Raw genomic sequence first — 19,202 nt, forward strand, 5'->3', positions numbered from 1 at the left:
ATTATTCACCCTCAATATTAAATTCTTCTAATATTTGCATATAAATTTATACTTTTGCTGCACTGTATCAAATTTCATTCAAGTTTCAAACCTATCATAACGGGTTTGAAACATGGCCTTTTGACATTTGCATTATTCTGATTTTGACAATTAAAAGTGCAGTAGAAAACTAAAATTTTTTATTTCATTGATGATTGGCTGGGCATAAGGAACGGAAAAAGTTTATTGGCAATTGTTTTGATTCACCAGTTAAATACGTTTAATTTGAGAAAATTAGTATAATTTAACAAGAAAAAATTGCAAATCAAACAGTATAACCGAATAAAGAAATAACTTTACTAGATATTGTGCGAGAAATTGGAAATCTTCGTATAAAGGTAAATGAAACTGACACAATCGTATTAGAAATCTAATTGATCGATGGGGGAAAAATGGCCAACGCAGCCAAAGTGTAAAACAAAATAATAAAAATACAAGGTGGATTGGCCATTAAGCTTTCATTCAATGACAAGCTTAAGATTATTTGTGTAATTGTGTTTCTGATTATTTATTCTTACATAAATTGTCTTCGAAATGGATATAGAAATAACGAAAACGATATTGTCCGTGAAGGGTCAACTTAAATTGAATGAATTGTTAAAGTTCAGATTGTGCTTGTTGGAATGGCTACAATATAGCTTTGACGTTGAGTTAATTGGAGACGCGCCACTGCAGCGCAGTGAAGTCAATTGATTTATCAATGCAAACTCATGTAATGAAAATGGGAATGATAAAAATAGAAATATCCTTGTGTGTGGTAGTTTTTAGTGAATGAATCATGAAACTCCTTGTTTTGTAGCTTTTATTGACTTTCGCTGTTTCGTTGCACTCATACTTGGAAGGAGGTCAATTGAGACATACATTATTCAGGTTCATTTATCCGGTTGCGTTACCGAGAACTAAATGTTTGATTCTAAATAAATTCGTAATTCTATGTATATCGTGCGGCGCTTTGATTTATATAAATGTATTCTTTCATATTTGGTTTTATATTGTATATGCACCTTTGAAGTCAAATCAGGTATATACAACTCTCTTTAAGGGGGAGTGCATTTAAAAGAATCACCATTTTTCTGATTTTTTCTTTTTTTTTTTTTAAATTTAAAATCTATTTTTTAAAGCCAATGGTACATTATAATGTGACATTTGAAGAAAAAATTTAACAGTAAATATTTTCTACTCCCCGTTAAAATTAGTATGATATAATAGCTGTGTAATAACTATAATGCTTCCATTTTTATAAAAATTGGAATTATGTGAATAAAATTTTTTCACATGAGAGCCGAGAACAGAAATATTCTTTATATTCTGTTTGTTTGATTTGTTATTGTAGCAAATAGATAATGGACAGTTACTGTTTTCGAAACGTAAGCTTTGGATTCTTATCTACTAAGCTCCTCTATAACACGGTCTTTGTATTTTACCAAATGGTAAAAACAACAAGCTTCATAGAGAAAACTGGCGACCTCTTCAGATCATTTCTTGTTTATATATGTAAATATATAGACAAAATTCAAGATAATGCAAAGCATTTTATGTTTGAAGCAACGCGACTTCCTCTGGCAGATGATTAAAACTCGCCTTGCCGATTTTTCTTTACGACTACAGTTTTTGTTCCAGCAAGTGCGAAGCCGAATTATTTCATCAGTTATCCACAAATAAAACTATGTGCATATTCCCTGCTGTATGAATTATCGCTTACCATTACTGCCTCAAATTGTTTAACATGGTGCGAAGTACACCCACATGCTCGTATACAATGTATGTTTAGCTAGTGCGTACATATGTACATGTTATTACTTAATTGTCTTAAGTTTGGCTTATTTCTCAACACGTTTACTTACAATATTAGTCAACCAATAAGAAGTGTGGCTATTGGAGCAACTGAGCGTTTACATACATTGGTGAAATAATGGGAGTACCTTAGGATACATATGTATACCTAATACATATGCACATATATCCGCGCTAAAGTACGCGTTATGCTTGTTTTTGGTTTTGTGCCTGTAATTACGTCTTCCTGTCGCAGGTGTTGGTAGTCTTAAGTTTGCAGTTGCGTGAAAAAGTTGCCGTGTAGTCCATAGCAAATGTTTGTCTGTTGTCAGAAGGAAACGTCGGTGACCCTATAAGATATGTATATATTATATCAGCGTGATTTATCGGTATATACGCGAACTAGTCTCTCAGTCTTTAAGATATCGAATTGAAATTTTTTACAGGTTCTTTTCTTCTAAAAGAGCTGTTTATTTGTGGGAACCACCGATATAGTATCACTATGGGATGCAGCTTCCATACATATGTATGACCTCTAAAAATCAAGATACAATTTTTTTTATACCCTTTCATGATATAAAATACTCACATGAGAAGATCTAGCCCAATTAAACATTTTTTATTGTTTTAACTATTTATTAGAAATAACAAAAGTACGGTTAATAAATCTCAATAAGTAGGAAATGTTTAATATTATATACATATATTTCTATGTCGAAATCATGTTTAGTGAAATCAAATAAAACAAATCTCACATTTGGTCGCATTTCACCTTTGCGATTTTAATAAATATATTACTTTTTTCGCTCGTAGTATTTCGCGAAGTATTATTTGCTTACCATTGAGATACTACTTCATGCAAAGGAGTACTGGAAAATACAAGCACATTTTGAGTACAAGTACTCGCTTTTGCCAATAATGAAAGTTCCTGTACTCCAGAACTACTTTTGTTAACAAGATGATTACAAGTATTGTCTCCAGCGAATGTTGAACAATCAAGTTGTATAATTGAGGTGAAAACTTGATCAACTATTTACTCAGCTATGGTTTCAAGTAAAATGTAAACATGAAATTTTTTAAACCCTGCTGCATTCCTCAAAATCATTTCTGGAATATTTTCAATCCCCACTAAAAGAACAATTTTTCTTCTAATTTTTTAATTTTTGGATTCTGAAAATTTTCAACTAATTCTAAATTGATTTTTTTTACTAAAAGTTTTGACTTTGGAACCAACAATATTTTTATTTTTCTAAATTAGTTTTTTTTTTGAAAACATGACATTTACTTTTAGTGGGCTACTATCAAGGGCTTGTGTATTCTACATACTTATACACACACATACATATGTTTCTACGCCTTTAAATTTTTTATTTACTGATTTGATTAACTGTAAGCTCACCTTATCGCGAATTTATCAGCAACTGTTTTGCGATTATCAGGTAGGTATAAATATGTGTACACATGTGTGTGATATAAATGTAATGATACAATAATATATACACTCATGCATACGTACACGAGTATATATGTATATAGGGATTTAGCTGATAACCAGTTTTTTGCATTTATATGTATGACTATTGGCAAAAGCGACGCGAAAGCGGTAAATAATTTGCTATGCCAACACTTTTTGCTTTGCACAACTGTTCAAATTAATAAATATTTCTCTTTAAAAGTGTATTTAATGCGCTTATATATTAACAAATGTATTTAATGACAATATACATATGTATGTCTACATAAGTAATATACATAAGTATTGGTATAAATGTATATGGAACGTTATAGTATCGATATTAAGTCAAGGAACCGTAACTACAATGTATTAAGTTTCTGGCCTCGAAAGTCGGTACATATTATACAGTATTACTGAAGCTTGAAACAAGGAATAATACGCTTCATGGGGTAAAAGGCTATAACAAAATATTTATCTTGATTTCAATTTGTCAATTTGTATGGCAGTTCTAAAAATTATGTTCGGACATTGTAGCAATGCCTGGGGCAATAATCTATGTCAAATTTCGTGCAGATGTCTTGTCAATAATAAAAATATTTGCCTTACAATGACGCAAAAAAATATGTTTTTCATTCATTTATTCCATTTGAGATTCGATTTAAGCTTTTTCTAAGCTCTTCCCTCACACATACACACATGGTGCTAATAATAAGTACACATAGAAACAAATTTTTTGTGATGAAATACATTTTATTTAATTTTCGCGTTGTCTTTAAATCAGTCCTATTACTTTCCGGACAAACCCTGTGTAGTCATTATCTCTCAAAATAAAAATTAAGTAATTGGTCCAAATAGGCATCGCTTCGCTAGCACACAGCACTATATTGGACTTTATCAATATGCTGGGGTTAGGTAAGTCTTTGTGATTTAGGAGAGGGCACAATAGACCTAAGGTCGCAGTGCATTCATCGTCTATCAATCAAAAAAGTTCACTTGAAAATGTACTTTTTTATGATCTGTCCATGCGTGTGTATTATGTTAACTGAATTAATTATTGTTAGAAATTATGAAGAACTGTTTCTTTATTATATTTTTTTCTATAAATAAACTTCTCTTAACGCGACCCAAGAGGGTAAATTGATAAGAAGTTTTAAATGGAAAATATTTTGTTATAACCAATCGCTCTATCGTGCCTTGAACTTTTAAGTATTTTGTCTACTTGAACACAATTATTACCATCAATCAATGTGTTTACTAATCTGATACTGATAATGACTGTTTGAAATTCGAAAATAAATCAGTAATATGTTGTTAACCGTATCGATGTTTAAAATATCTTAAATTATTTTTGTCATCTCAAGTAGCAAGTATGTATTTAAGTATAATTAATTGGGGGTTTTAATCACAAATCTCTAGACATATGTATATGTATGTATAGTTCTTGTTGCTGTACTGGTTGTGAAATATTTTCCAAATAATTTGGATGAGAGTTGGAGACGGTTTTTAACTTAAAAACGCAGTTCGTTGCGGTTATGTACACGCGATTGTCGTGGAATTACTTTGTATATACATACTTTGTGGCCTGTAGTAATGTACTCATACTTCTGAAAATCCAAGTACCCTTGTAGTTCAAATTAGTAGTGTTTGTTTCTTCGACGAAGACATGGTTGTGAGCAAATATTTTTGGCACAACCTTCTATTTTGAGTTGAAATGCTTAATACAAAGAGAGGGAGTACTTCCAATGCCAGTCATTGGGGTATAAATATAGAGTTGGTACTATAGTTTTGAGCAATATACTCATATATCAAATTATAGTAGTCAATAAAGTATATTAGGTCAACATTTTAAAATCAGAAGAATATAATAAGAACTATATTATTTGATTATAATTGAATATATAAGCTAATACTCGTAGTATATTTCCAAAACTTGACCTAGAAGGTTGCTTTCGTTTTGGCCAATACTGTATATGTTTTCAAAAGTCTATACACGACCTCAATTAAATGCGTTTGCATCAAATAACAAGTTTAAATACTTTCATATAAAAACTAGAACCGGGAAGTACCCCCATTTTGTTAGTCAATATTAAACTTGCATATTCATATTTGCTCATAAATAGTTTTTATAGCACAAATTGGCATATTTTCCTACAATCCGGTACACTTATACCCGTTATCTTTAGAAAATAAGAAGAAAAATATTTGTTTAACTGTTTTAGTTTTTTAATAGAGAAAAGCTGTTAATCTCTAAATACGAAACAGATATCGTAGGTGCTTCGCGTGATTAGTAAGCTGAATTCAAACAAAGTACTATGATATAATATGAGCACTTATCTATTTAACTTTGATGACAGCAATGGGAACCACGCGTCGAATTGCTGGGGTATTGATAGTCAGACAGAAAGTGAGTTTAAGCTAAGTGTATTAACACCTTAAAGTTGTTTACATAATAATAATACTACTGAAAGTATGTACAGATGTAAATATTATCTACGAGTATAGTATTTTTAGTTTCTAAATGCATATACATATTTATGTACGTCGTTAGCAATATTACTGCATGTACTTATAGCTGGGAGGTTGAGTTTCAAGGTTGTCCTAGTTTGTTAGTATACATACTTAGATAATTAATTTGGTGCCACACAAAAAAAAAAACAAAACATCTGTGGAAAGATTTTTTCACGCTTTTAGGAAAGATTATTTTTGAAAAAAAAATCTAAAAATGTCATACATAAAGAAGTAGCCCCAATAACGGTGGTATCTACAGCCGGATAGCTCCTGAATGTATGTTCGTCCCAGGAATTGAATTAATGTTGTTAAAAGTACATATATCTTTGGAAATTATCCAATCTGAGCTTTGCGAAAGCTTGACCAGCGTTGGGACACTATGTTGTTGTAGCAACAGAATTCTGCCGAGTTGAGAGTCCTTAGTCGGATAAAAATCCGGTTCCCGACTGCCGTGAGAAGCACCATCGGTACATGTCAAAGCCTTTGGCCCAAGATCGATCGCAAGAGATCTAGTAGTCTCTTTGCTCTCAGCAAGACTCGCCTCTCCCTAGTTTTGGGGCTTTTATCGGGCCATTGCCCTATTGCCGTCTACGCAGTAAGGATAGGAATCCTACCAGACGCCATATACAGAAGCTGTATGGATGAAGATGAGGTTTAAACAACTCAACACTTCCTTCTTGACATTTGGGAGGCCAAGATTTAAACACAGCGCATACCTTCAGACAACCCACCGAGCTGGCTGGAAATTAAACGCCTGTGCAAATTTGTATTGTCTACTTAGCGTTTTGCTAATAAGTTTGAACACGATAGTTATTCTTTTCTATGGCTTCAAAAAGGACTACATTTAGTAGTCCACGTGCGATCTTTGATCAGCCACCTAACCTAACCTATTGTCCAAGTTCGGTATACACTCAAAAGATATCATTCAGATCAGACCACTAAAGCATATACATATCTAGTTGTCATACGAACTGACCGAATAAAGTTATTGTAAGAAATTTTATATAACGAAGTTAACGTTATTTTCTTTTTTATTTATTATGTGAAATTACTTGAAAAAAAAATCACAACAGAAAAATGCTTTCTTACTTGTAAGTAGATTTAACCCCTAAAGGGTGTGGTGATCTTCATAAATTATAGTTTTGTAGTTAAATTTACACACATACTATACATACGTACATACATGTCTATATATATATATATGTATATAATGATGCCTTGAATAGGCAACTGCGCATGAAGGAAGTTACATCATCGTCTTGAGAAGTTAATCAAGCGCAGCCTGAGCATCTAAAAAACACACATACACCTACAACACATGTGTTATAGAAGCTTCGAATTGAGAAATTTAAGCATTTCATCAAATTATTACTTCCACTTGCGACTAGATGCGCCAAATCAAATCGTGTCTAATACTTATTTGTCGCTTGTTGTAGGCGTTGGCATTTTTTCAACGCCTGCTGACTGCTGACTTAATTTGTCGTTAACTATTATAGTAAACCGGTGCAGGCAGCAGTGCATTAAGTGTTCATAAAGCAACGAAACTTACACTGTAACAATGTAAAGCGCAATGTGAGTGTGTGTTTTGTACAGAAAATATTAAGAAAAAGTGTTTGAAGTGTTTACAAAAAAATTACATCTGAATGGGTGCAAATGAAAAATATTTAAAAAAATATTAAAAAAAAAAATATTAACAAAAAATAAATATATAAATTAAAAAAGCAAAACATTAAAAAAAAAACTAATAATAATAGAAAAAAGTGGAAACAAATTGTCTAGAAGTGTACTTTTTTCAGTATTTTCAAAAGATTGTGAAATTTTTTGTTTTTGTGCAACGTGAAATATATTGTCTAGTCGCTTTCAGTTGCCTTGTGCGGTGAAAAACAGCATTCGGAATTTGTACACTATTGAGATAAGCTAAAAGGTAATTAAATAAACGTGTTTTACAGTGAACGTGACATGTGCTTTTTTCTACTTATAAATTTTGCTTGCTTGATTGTTTTGAAATCACCGTTACTAAATTAAAAAGTGATTATTTTCACGCTATAGGGCGCATGCTGCAACGCGCTTACACAAGTCTCGCTTACGCACGCCTCTATTACGCTTTAAGGAATGCCGACATTAACCAACGAGTCTGCAGAGTTCTACATGCGAACATATGTATGTAATGCTATTATCTTTAAACAATAAAAAATATTTGTATGTAAATGTAATCGACACGCTTAAATAAAAAAATAAATAAAGGCGCTTTGCGAAAAAATTGTCACAGCAGAAGGAAGCTCCGAAAACATTGCCGCTACATAATATAATATAAATATATTTATTATAATTTTTTTTTTATTATTATTGTAATCAGTTTTTGTTTATATATTACATAATTTCATATTGTAAATACTACATGTTTAAAATAATTCACTTTAAACGCATTGCAATAAAAACAAAATCGTAAAAAAATTTAATAAAAAATAAAGACAAAAAAAAATAAAAACAAAATAAAAGAAAAAACAATAAAATAAACGTAAAAAAACAATAATATAAAAAATTTAATACTAAAAAAAATAATTATAATTTTTATTGCCAACAATTTCCAATACTAATAATTTTTTTTATTTTAATTGTAATTTTTATTTTGTAATAAAGTTTGGTTGCTGTTGCCTATAATTCTCTTTTAGTTTTATTTTTTTCTTTATGTTTTTTTAATTAATTGCATTGCGTTAATTTTCAGTGCGCCGAAGACAATACCACTAAAGAGCTGCTGCTGAAATGCCGCATGATCCACCAAAGCGTAACCAGCTAAACACATCAGCTAAAAAATAAACACCAACAACAAACGCAACCTTCCAAACGCATTTACTTTTACCCACATATATTCGTATATACTTACATATATGTTTGTATAATGCCCGAGCGACGGGCAGCAACGACCATACATCCAACGGATGCAGAACGTTTACTCGGCATTTTATTAGCGCTCATCGTGCTCTCACCCTTTGCCGGCGCTTGCTCGAGTCGTGCCATCCAGAAACCGGCAGCACCGCCACCGCCTTTACCAACGGCCGCACCATCCGAAGCCGCGGCATCGACTACACCGCGCCCAAACATCACATTCCCCATCTATAGCTGTCCGCCTACATATGCCGCCTGGTATTGCCTAAATGATGCCACATGCTTCACGGTTGAAATTCACAATGAAATACTTTACAATTGTGAGTGTGCCACCGGTTTTATGGGACCGCGTTGCGAGTACAAAGAGATCGATGGCTCATATTTGCCGACACGTCAACGTGCTATGCTCGAGACTGCCAGCATTGCAAGTGGTGCCACATTAGCGTTGCTCGTTGTGGTCATATTGTGTCTAATGTGGTATATACGCTATGATAAGCAACGACAAAAGTTGAATGAGAGCGCTGAGGCGGCACACGACAACGAGGGTCTCGACCAGGTGGACGGTATGACGCGTCTGCCCATGCGTCGGCCATTCGGTGAACATCACTACAAAACTTTACCGCTAGCTGCAGCTTTTAAGCGTTAATTTAGCTACCTACATACAGATTTAGAGAGATACTGAGAACCATAGTTGACTAGAGTACACAGTATAGTCCGCGAGCATATACTTATGAATGTGCAGCTAACTTACAACTGGCAGCTAAACGATATATGCGGAAATTGATTAACAGTTTACAACGCTAACGGCTATTAGAATTACTAAGCATAATGAGCACGTGTTGGAAGAGAAGTGAAGCACAGAAAAGACAAAGAAATACGCTAAAAGACATGCTTTTGCACTTTAATGCCATTTAATTCACAACAGTTTTGTTTTAAACAAATTTTTATAACCAAAAGCGTTGGACAATTTCAAACTCTGTGGAGTTTTTTATGTAATTTTATTTTTTTATTGTTTGTTTATTAAAAAACGTACAAAAAAATATGTAACGCGCTAAAAGCAGTTTATATATTTTGAAAATGGCTAAATTTTTTATTTACCGGTTAAAACACAAAAATTGTGCCATAAAGCCAAATGAAAACAGCTTAATTTTTTTGTTACTCAATTGTGACCAATTTCGTTTGCTTTTGGCAACTTTTAGACGCATTTCAAACATTTTTTCATTTGCTCTTTAATTACAGACATTTAAATCTTTTTTTATATGAAATCGCACACGACGTTTACGTAAATCCGCATTCTATTCGCAAATACTTCAAAAGTATACACTTGGAATTGCTATAAGTGACCTTAAGACATTATAAACAATTATTTGCATAAAATTTTCAAATCCACAGAGGTAGCAGTTGTCCAAATAACGCTAAAAAACTATATTTTACATATACTAAGTTAAAAATGTCTCACACACACCAGTGTACGCGCGTTTTTTAGTCGCCAAAAATTGCCTTATTAACGTTTAAACGAAACGCCGAAAATGAAAAACCGCGTAAAAGCACCTAACTGACGCGCATTGCTGCAATTAAGCAATTGTTTTTTGCAAAATGCAAGAGTTGTCCTTTTTAAATATTTATACAACGACTATTATTTATTATTAGACCCACTGACGTTATTACACAAAAAAGTATTAAAATATAATAAATATTGTCTTAAGTAAACAGAAACACATTGTTGTATTTATTGCATAACCAAAATGAAAAAGCGTGTTTGTATGACATTTCTGCTATAAATATGCATATACCGTTAAATTACCGTTAATTACAATACTTCACGAAACTCACTACGAAATTTCACTTACAGTTTCAACTACACTACGCCAACGTCCACTTGACGTACGCAACCGAGATGGGCAACATGCCGGATAATCAACAGACGCCAGCGGCTGCGTCGCAAGGAGAGGAGCTGGGTCCGCCAAAGGCCGACTTTAGTGCACCGCCACCCTATGAGCTGGTCAATAATAATGTTTGTGGCATGCCACAGCAGCAGCAGCAGCAAAATGCAACAATTCAGCTACAACAACAACAGCAGCTGCCACCACCGTATCTACAGGTGTCGCTGCCACCGTTAGACTCGTCGTTGGCACAACCACCGCCACCACCACCACCACCAGGCGGCGTTTTAATGTCTGGCGATATGCCAAAAATGCAATCGGACGTCAAATTGCCCTCATATGAAGAAGTGCAACGGCAGAAGTCAGCAAATGGCGAATTGCCATTCATGAATTCACACGTGCTGCCACCGCATTTACATGACAGCAATACGCCGACTAATGGTGGCGGTAATAACAACAATTCGAATGGCACTGCGCCAGCTCTAACATTTATCGCTATCGATGCGTCGGATGCTGAGAATTTGACCAGCAACAATGACAACAGTGTGCTCGGCACCGATGCCATGTTCATATTGGCCTTCATGGTGGCATTCCTCTTCAATTGGATTGGCTTTTTGATGCTCACCTGCTTTTGTCAGACGATTGCTGCACGCTACGGTGCATTGTCCGGCTTCGGTTTGTCGCTGGCCAAGTGGACGCTCATTGTTAAGAATTCCACGGAGTTGGCATCGCATGAAAACTCTTGGCTGTGGTGGTTAACCATGGCATTTGGCTTTTTGATTTGTATACGCGCATTCCTACAGTATATATCGATTAAGCGCACTTGGCGATTGCTTAGCACATCGGCGCAAGAGCGTTTGCTATTTTTCTACTAGTGGAGCGCGGTGTGCGTGTTGTTGATACAGTGGTGCTTACTTGCCACATAGTGCAAGCACACAAACTCCTTTTATATATATAAATATATATCATTTTTTTAACATATTTTCAGTTAGCTTGTTTTAGTTAGTTTGCCTCACCATTGGTATTAGAATTAGAGCACTCGAGGTACTTAAACGCGATGCCATTTTAGTAGTTTTTTTTTTCATTTTTTTTGTAATCCAAGCGATTACATTCATATGTATGTAGATGAATTTTAAAATTGTAGTGTCTATTTTATATGATATGTGTATATGTTTCAAAAACCGAATACGAATGTATATTTCCGAGCATAATTGAGCATACTTGTTATTTTTACTATTATCTATGTGAATGTGTATTGTGAACGCAGATGTACATATTATATATGCATTGTGTGTTTATTTCAAATATATTGGATTTAAATAACAATTGTTTACTTTGTTTCCATAACATTTATTGTTGTAGTTCGACAAAAAATACACTTTCAAGAAAATATTGTGAATGGGACAGGTTTAGTGATACAAAAAAGCATGTACATAACTAAGGTGAAAGTGAAATTAATGAATTTGCATAAAAATGAATTATCTGTACTTATTGGTGCTAATTATGCGTCATACATATGCATATAATTAAAATATCATTACATAAAAGTAATTTTTGTGCGCGCCATGTTGACTTGCCAAACGTTCAGCTCCTCGTAGTCCTCAATGCACTTGTCTACCTGATCCGGTTTGAAGCCTTTGGTTGTGCAGCGATCGATAACATCAGCGATTTTAACGGTATTACTCGAACCGGCCAATTCACGCACAACAGCGAATATTTTGTCGGAAGTGTTGGGCACACTAAAACAAAATACAAGAAAAAAATAATAACTAATTGTTCAAATAACACTTAATATGCTTCACTTACTGTCCCTTTTGGTGCTCGTGCAGCTGGTTCAATGAATCCTTAGACATTTCCAACAGTCGTAGCGCTTCGGCAACATCATCCTTCTCAACCTTGTCCGACAGACGCAGACGTGCGAGGGCTGTGGATAAACGCAGGATACCCAAGAGATTACGTGCCGATGTAAAGGTCATGTCTTTTTGATTGCGCGCTTCACGACGCAACTCCACATAAGCGCCCACAATGTATTCGGTCAATTCGTCAGGTATTGTGGGGTTCTTACGTTTGCATAGATTAATGTAACGTCGCATAAGGTTCATGTCGAGCGCTTTGATGCGTGTCGGTGGCTGCTTGTTGTGGCTATGCACGTAAGTGATGTGCTTTGCCAGGCGCAAATCATTGTCACGATCTGGTTTATCTTGCATAAGCCAAAGTAGATCGAAACGTGATAAAAGTGCGGCTGGCAATTGAATGTTTTGTTCAACAGTACGACGTGGGTTATAACGACCGAAAGCCGGATTTGCAGCAGCCAATATGGAGACGCGTGCATTTAGTGTGGTCATTATACCCGCTTTGGCTATGGATATTGTCTGTTGCTCCATAACTTCGTGTATAGCTGTACGGTCATGTTCGGCCATTTTGTCGAACTCGTCAATGCAGCAAACCCCTTGATCGGCAAGTACTAGTGCGCCACCCTCCAACATCATTTCGCCTGTTAGCGGATCTTTCATAACGGCAGCTGTCAAACCGACACCAGAAGAACCACGACCGGTTGTATATTGCGAGCGTATCGCTAAACGACTTATGTAGCTGAGTAGCTGTGATTTGGCTACTCCAGGATCGCCCATCAGACAGATATTTATATTGCCGCGAATACGCATACCGTCGGGGCGCTTATCTACGCCACCAACTAAAAGTAACAGTAGCGCTTTCTTTACATCCAAGTGTCCATAAATTTCAGGCGCCAAACTGGTGGCGAGACGTTCATAGAAATCATCTTGAGCCAACTCTTGCAATTCTTCAGCGGTGAGCTCGGCTTCTTGGTCACTGGCTTCGTCATTTTTATTAATGCAAACAATGCGCTACAATTAGAAATACTTATAAAATATAAACAACTTTTATAGAAATATCAAAAAGTATCTACATACATATGCATGCAGGAATGTTTCCGATAGCAAGCCCTGAATAATTTGTCGGAATCCGGAACGTATCAATGGCAGAAAAACGCCAGATATCAACACATGGTCACCAGGCTGCGCCATACGTGTTACTTCCCCACGGCACATAATAGTCATGGTGCGTGGTATATGTCCCACAGGCACCTGATCACTATGCTCCTGTATTTTGATTTCCTGAAATTTAACGAATTTGGAGCCACGCGTTTGCAAGTACAAACGTCCGCCTGCTTTGTTTATGCGACAATCATCTGAGGGGCAATCTTGCACCGGTATAAATGTTAGCGAATTTACTGGCTGATATGTTTCGGCACCACAACGATCACATGTGTAAGTAGCTACAACCATCATTGGCTTAACTTCGGTGCAACGCGTAACAATACCACGTACCGTTACCAATTTTCCAATATGTTCTGCTTTGATTTCACGTATAGACTTGGCCTTTTCATTAGAGTGCGGTTTGAAAGCCACTTCACTAACAACGCAATAAAGCAAAAGTAAAGTTGATTAAAAAAAAAAAATAAAAACATTAAATATTGAAATGCTCGCTTACAATCGCTTCATTAACTCGGGTGGGAAATTGTTGCGCTGATCATGTTGTTCCATGGGATTGCGTGTTCGCGATTCCATTAACAAACGATGCTCAATATACACATCCAAAGCGTCTTTGGCGGACACTTCACGCTCCTTAAAGGTAGGCAACAATTCTGCAATGGCATCGCCGAATATGCTCGCATAGCGTCTGCTGTTACTTATAATGGCCTCAGCGAGTTCCTCATTAAATTCCGACACATGATCGAGATCTATTGTGAGAAGTATCTGTTCGCGATGAGCAAGCTTCACAAGCTGATTGGCGTAAACGAAGTGTTTTTTGCCGTTATCATCGTCCTTGCAAAATTCAGACAAAAATGTCTTTACACTTTCTGTAAATCAGTTGATATTAAGGAAACTTTTGTGTATAGTTATATGCTGCATTATAATTACCTTTATCTTGTACGTAATCCCGTTTTGGCATTTCAGAATTTTAAGCAAATATCTTCGTACAAAGTAAAAACAAATAACTCAATTAGAAAACACGGAACAAACTGAGACGCAAATGCACTTTTCGCCAGCTGCAAAACACACTTCTTGACATTTGCATTTGTTTATTTGGCGCCAAATGCTACATGCGTGCATATGTCATTAGACACGCGCGACATCTGTGTTTTGGGTCAATTATTTTGCGCAGTGTTGCATTTGTTTATTCCGAAAATAAGAGAGAAATTTAACTTCTGATTCATTATTCGGACTTCCGGTAATTTACAGAAAGTCAAAAATAGTCGTATTTCCATTGAATTATTCATACAAAATATTATGTTTAATGCAATACTTAAGAGTGAGAATGTTTTATATTAACAAACATATTAATTTTAAGTATTTTCATGCGTTAAACTGTTGCAAAAAGACAATCGTGAACTTATAAATGGCGTACCTTTGACAGGAGTGCACTTACGTAAATATGTCTACAATTTATAAAACGTTTGACGGCTAGACTCACGAATTGCAGAATTAAATTTAAATTATAGCGCTTTCACAAAAAAACATAGCGCTTTCAATAATTGGAGGTGTTCACTTGTGCTACAAGTTCATTTCAAAAACATACCTACATGCTGTTCTTCAAAGGTTTTGTTGTTTGTGACCGGCAAGGCTATGGATTTATATCCGGTTTATTATGAAAATGTGTTTCCGGATGTTTATTTTAATCGCTGAAACAAATACAACAAAAATTGTTGCATCTTGATATCATTGTCCGAGTTATTATAAATTTAATGACTAGCTTTGCGAATTACAAGTCATATCATACAGATTTCAAAAATAGACAAAAAAAATTTGATTCAGTTCAGATTGAAGACAGCTAATAGAAAGGATGTAAATGGGGAGGTAAGTAAGATGTTATTACCCTTAATTCATATTGTTACAAAAGTAGTATTAAGTTATATTTGTATTACTATATGCATCCCTGATTATGAACAATAGCTGTAGGTATATGGAATAGCATTTGTCTTGTTGTAGACATCTGGCGCCACGGCTGTCTGCTCGTCGAAACAATAGACATCTGGCGCCGCACTGTCTGCTTGTCTAGGTAAACAATTGCTGAGTCTGGCGCCGCGACTGTCTGCTTGCGTCTGGCGCCGTATAGCCGTATGTTCTGGTAATTTCCAGACGCGATATTCTAGAAGGACACGTCGGCATCAGCGAGAAGGGCGTGGCTATATAAGCCGTGGCAGCGCCAACGTAATCAATCAGTGCTAAGAGTAAACTGCTATAGTGTAGACGAGTTGTGAAATAAAGAGTTGTTGAATTAAATTAAACAGTGTTGATTTTATTTGTCAATCCAGAGATACGAACCTAACAAAGTAAACTAGTAAGAGTAAATTCGTAACAATTGGTGTCAGAAGTGGGATTGTCAAATAATCCAAATTCAAGATGGTTAAATTCGGAGAATTGAGAATTCAGCAATTAAAAAAGGAACTGGAGGAGCGTAATTTGCCGATAAGCGGGCAAAAGGCGGATCTGCAGGCACGATTACGTGAAGCAATGGAAGCGGATGGAATTAATGTGGACGAGTTCGAATTTGTTGGGCCAGAAACTTCTACAAAGGTAGAAGAGAAAGTAGAAGAACAACGAACATCATCAAGTGTAGACATGAACACGTTGTTAGTGGCTATTAAGCAAATGGCAGAAAATGCAGTGCAAACAGAAAATCGTCTGGCACAGCAAATAGCTGAAAATACATCGCAGTTAAAGTCTTGCCTTACACAACAAATGACTGAAAATAATACGCAGTTAGAAAAGCGTTTGGTACAACAGATTACAGAAAATAATACACAAGTGCAAGAGAAATTTTCAAAATTTGAAGACGAATTAAGCACAATAAAAAATGACGAAGAAAATTTAAGATCAGAATTTCTTCAACTGAGTAATCGTATGCGAGAACTGCAACTGCATGGCCCTGCACCATCAACAAATAATCCAAGATTGAAGGCACCCACATTCGATGGAAGTATTCCATTTCAAATTTTCAAACTTCAGTTTGAAAAGACAGCAATGGCCAATAACTGGAATGCAGCGGACAAAGTGGCGTCCTTGTTTGTATCATTGAAAGGGCCTGCGGCAGAAATCCTTCAGACTATTCCAGACTGTGAACGGGACAACTATGAGGCATTGATGAGTGCGATAGAAAGACGATATGGTAGTGAGCACCGGAAACAAATATACCAGATCGAACTGCAAAATAGGGGTCAGAAAATGAACGAGTCATTGCAAGAGTTCGCAACTGAAATAGAACGACTGGCTCATTTGGCAAATGCAGATGCACCTGTGGATTACATTGAGAGGGTAAAAATTCAATGTTTCATAAATGGAATTCGTGATGTGGACACCAAACGCGCCACATATGCATTGCCAAAAAGAACGTTTGCTGAAACGGTTTCGCACGCCCTCACACAGGAAACAGCTTCCCTACTAAGTAAACCAGCACACAAGGTACAAAGGGTTGAAATGGAACAACCGGCGCTGATGGAAGAAATATTGAAGACTCTGAAGACAATTGCTGCACCGCGAGTAAATACAACAGGCAGATGTTTCAACTGTGGAAAAGCGGGTCACTTTGCCCGAAATTGCAATATAAAAGTAAACCCATCAAAACGGAAACAACCAACAGATAATGAGGACGAAGCATCCACATCTCACAAGTCGTTAAACTAAAACGGAACAGTTCAAAGGGGCGTGAGCTGGTTCCCACAACTATTTGCCCCGCCATCTCGATATCACAAATAGGCCGCCATGACAACAATCTTACTATCAACGGCATCGTAAATGGACGACTGTCAACGCTTACTTTGGATACTGGTGCCACACATTCAATTATCCGACCGGATGTGGTAAGAGGAACGGTTGAACCATTAGTCGGTTGCAAGCTTCGAACGGCCACCGGGGAGGAAGCAGCTGTCGCGGGAAAAGTGTTTTGCAAAGTGATGATTGGTACCCTGGAAGTTAATCACACCTTCATCGTAGCAGAAATCACGGATGAAATTATAATGGGAGTAGATTTCATGATTGATCACGGGGTTACTTTGGATTTAAACAAGCAAATGCTGTTTTGCCAGAACATGGAGATGCCTATAAACACCGGATATGTGACCAACGTTGAAAGTAAGAGGGTGATTGTTGATGATAACCAGAGTATTCCACCAAAATCTGAGGCGATTGTATGGGCCAAAGTGAATGGAGGAGGTGGGACTGAAGAGTTATGGATTGTGGAACCAACAAAAATAGATACACCCATATTGGTAGGAAGAACGCTTGTGAAAACTAGTGAAGACGCCACCATTCCGGTCAGAGTAGTGAATGAATTCAACACGCCTATAAGTCTGAAGAAAGGAGCCGTAATTGGACAGTGCCAGAATATAAGTGCAATAGCACGATGCGAACGGTCACAACAGAAACCTACTATTGAGGCACAGCAGATAAGTCCTACACTCCTAAATAATTTGCTGAACGAACTGCATGGAAAGGAAAAATTAAAAGCAGAAAAACTATTAGAAAAATACGCATCCATATTTGCAAACGAAGGAAACACAGGAAGAACCGGCATTGTCAAACATCGCATAAATACTGGAGACGCTAAACCAATCCGACAAGCTCCGCGTAGGGTTCCACTAGCAAAACGTGAGGATGCTAACAAAATTATTGAAGACATGCACAAAAACGGTGTAATCGAACCTTCAATAAGTCCATGGAGCTCACCTATCGTCTTAGTTAAAAAGAAAGATGGTAGCACCCGTTTCTGCGTAGATTATAGGAAGTTGAATGATGTCACAAAGAAAGACAGTTATCCTCTACCAAGAATCGACGATACATTAGACACCTTGTCTGGAGCGAAATGGTTTTCTACATCAGATCTACAAAGTGGATATTGGCAAGTCGAGATTGATGAATGTGACCGTGAAAAGACCGCTTTCAGTATGGGCGACGGGTTATGGGAATTCTCTGTGATGCCATTTGGGTTATGTAATGCGCCTGCAACGTTCGAGCGACTGATGGAACATGTGTTAAAAGGACTCAACTGGAAGACATGTTTGGTGTACCTTGATGACATTATCATCATGGGAAAAAGTTTTGATGATCATCTGAAAAATCTAGAGGAAGTCTTTCAGCGAATAGCATCAGCCGGATTACGCTTGAATCCCAAAAAGTGTTCATTATGGAAGAAGCAGGTCACATATCTCGGACATAAAGTGTCAACTGAGGGAATTCACACCGAGGAAGGAAAAATAAAAGCAGTGAAAGATTGGCCTCGACCCACCAACATTCATGAACTCCGCAGCTTCCTCGGCTTATGCACGTATTACCGCCGTTTTGTACCTGGATTTGCGAACGTGGCTAGAAGTTTACATGATTTAAGAATCGCCCGTTTGTATGGCAGTTGGAACAAGAAAAAGCGTTTGAGCAGCTTAAAGAACTACTTTGTACGGCGCCGATGTTGGCTTATCCAATACCTGGAAAGAAATTCATCCTGGATACAGATGCGAGCGCATATGGAATTGGAGGTGTCCTGTCTCAGCTCATCGACGGACAAGAAAGAGTAATTGGGTATTACAGCAGAGTGCTCGGGAAACCAGAGAAAAACTACTGTGTGACGCGAAAAGAACTACTAGC

General features: G+C 36.4%; 3 protein-coding genes across 8 annotated transcripts; 2 read left to right on the top strand and 1 right to left on the bottom strand.

The window, feature by feature from the left end:
* Positions 1–178: 178 nt before the first annotated feature.
* On the top strand, positions 179–11,871 carry LOC105229088 (NEDD4 family-interacting protein 1). Of its 6 annotated transcripts, none has more exons than XM_011209169.3 (2): positions 179–377; positions 10,515–11,871. In XM_011209169.3, exon 2 carries the CDS (start codon positions 10,560–10,562, stop codon positions 11,418–11,420), a length of 861 nt encoding a protein of 286 aa, XP_011207471.2. In that variant the 5' UTR covers positions 179–377; positions 10,515–10,559; the 3' UTR covers positions 11,421–11,871. The 6 variants fall into 6 exon arrangements, with proteins under 6 accessions (XP_011207471.2, XP_029407303.2, XP_049314685.1 ...); XM_029551443.2 differs by lacking the exon at positions 179–377 and adding an exon at positions 386–477; XM_049458728.1 differs by lacking the exon at positions 179–377 and adding an exon at positions 506–527.
* On the top strand, positions 7,700–10,378 carry LOC105229087 (protein spitz). The gene is made up of 2 exons (XM_049458733.1): positions 7,700–7,936; positions 8,502–10,378. Exon 2 carries the CDS (start codon positions 8,676–8,678, stop codon positions 9,306–9,308), a length of 633 nt encoding a protein of 210 aa, XP_049314690.1. The 5' UTR covers positions 7,700–7,936; positions 8,502–8,675; the 3' UTR covers positions 9,309–10,378.
* Positions 11,872–11,874: 3 nt separating the features above from the next.
* On the bottom strand, positions 11,875–14,646 carry LOC105229089 (DNA replication licensing factor Mcm7). Its single transcript, XM_011209170.4, has 5 exons — positions 14,487–14,646; positions 14,056–14,425; positions 13,476–13,977; positions 12,352–13,409; positions 11,875–12,284 (listed from the first exon to the last, which is right to left on the bottom strand). The coding sequence occupies exons 1-5, from the start codon at positions 14,515–14,517 to the stop codon at positions 12,083–12,085; spliced, it is 2,163 nt and encodes a 720-aa protein (XP_011207472.2). The 5' UTR covers positions 14,518–14,646; the 3' UTR covers positions 11,875–12,082.
* Positions 14,647–19,202: the final 4,556 nt, after the last annotated feature.

Source organism: Bactrocera dorsalis, chromosome 5 (genome assembly GCF_023373825.1).
Source record: "Bactrocera dorsalis isolate Fly_Bdor chromosome 5, ASM2337382v1, whole genome shotgun sequence".
Lineage (NCBI taxonomy): Eukaryota > Metazoa > Arthropoda > Insecta > Diptera > Tephritidae > Bactrocera > Bactrocera dorsalis.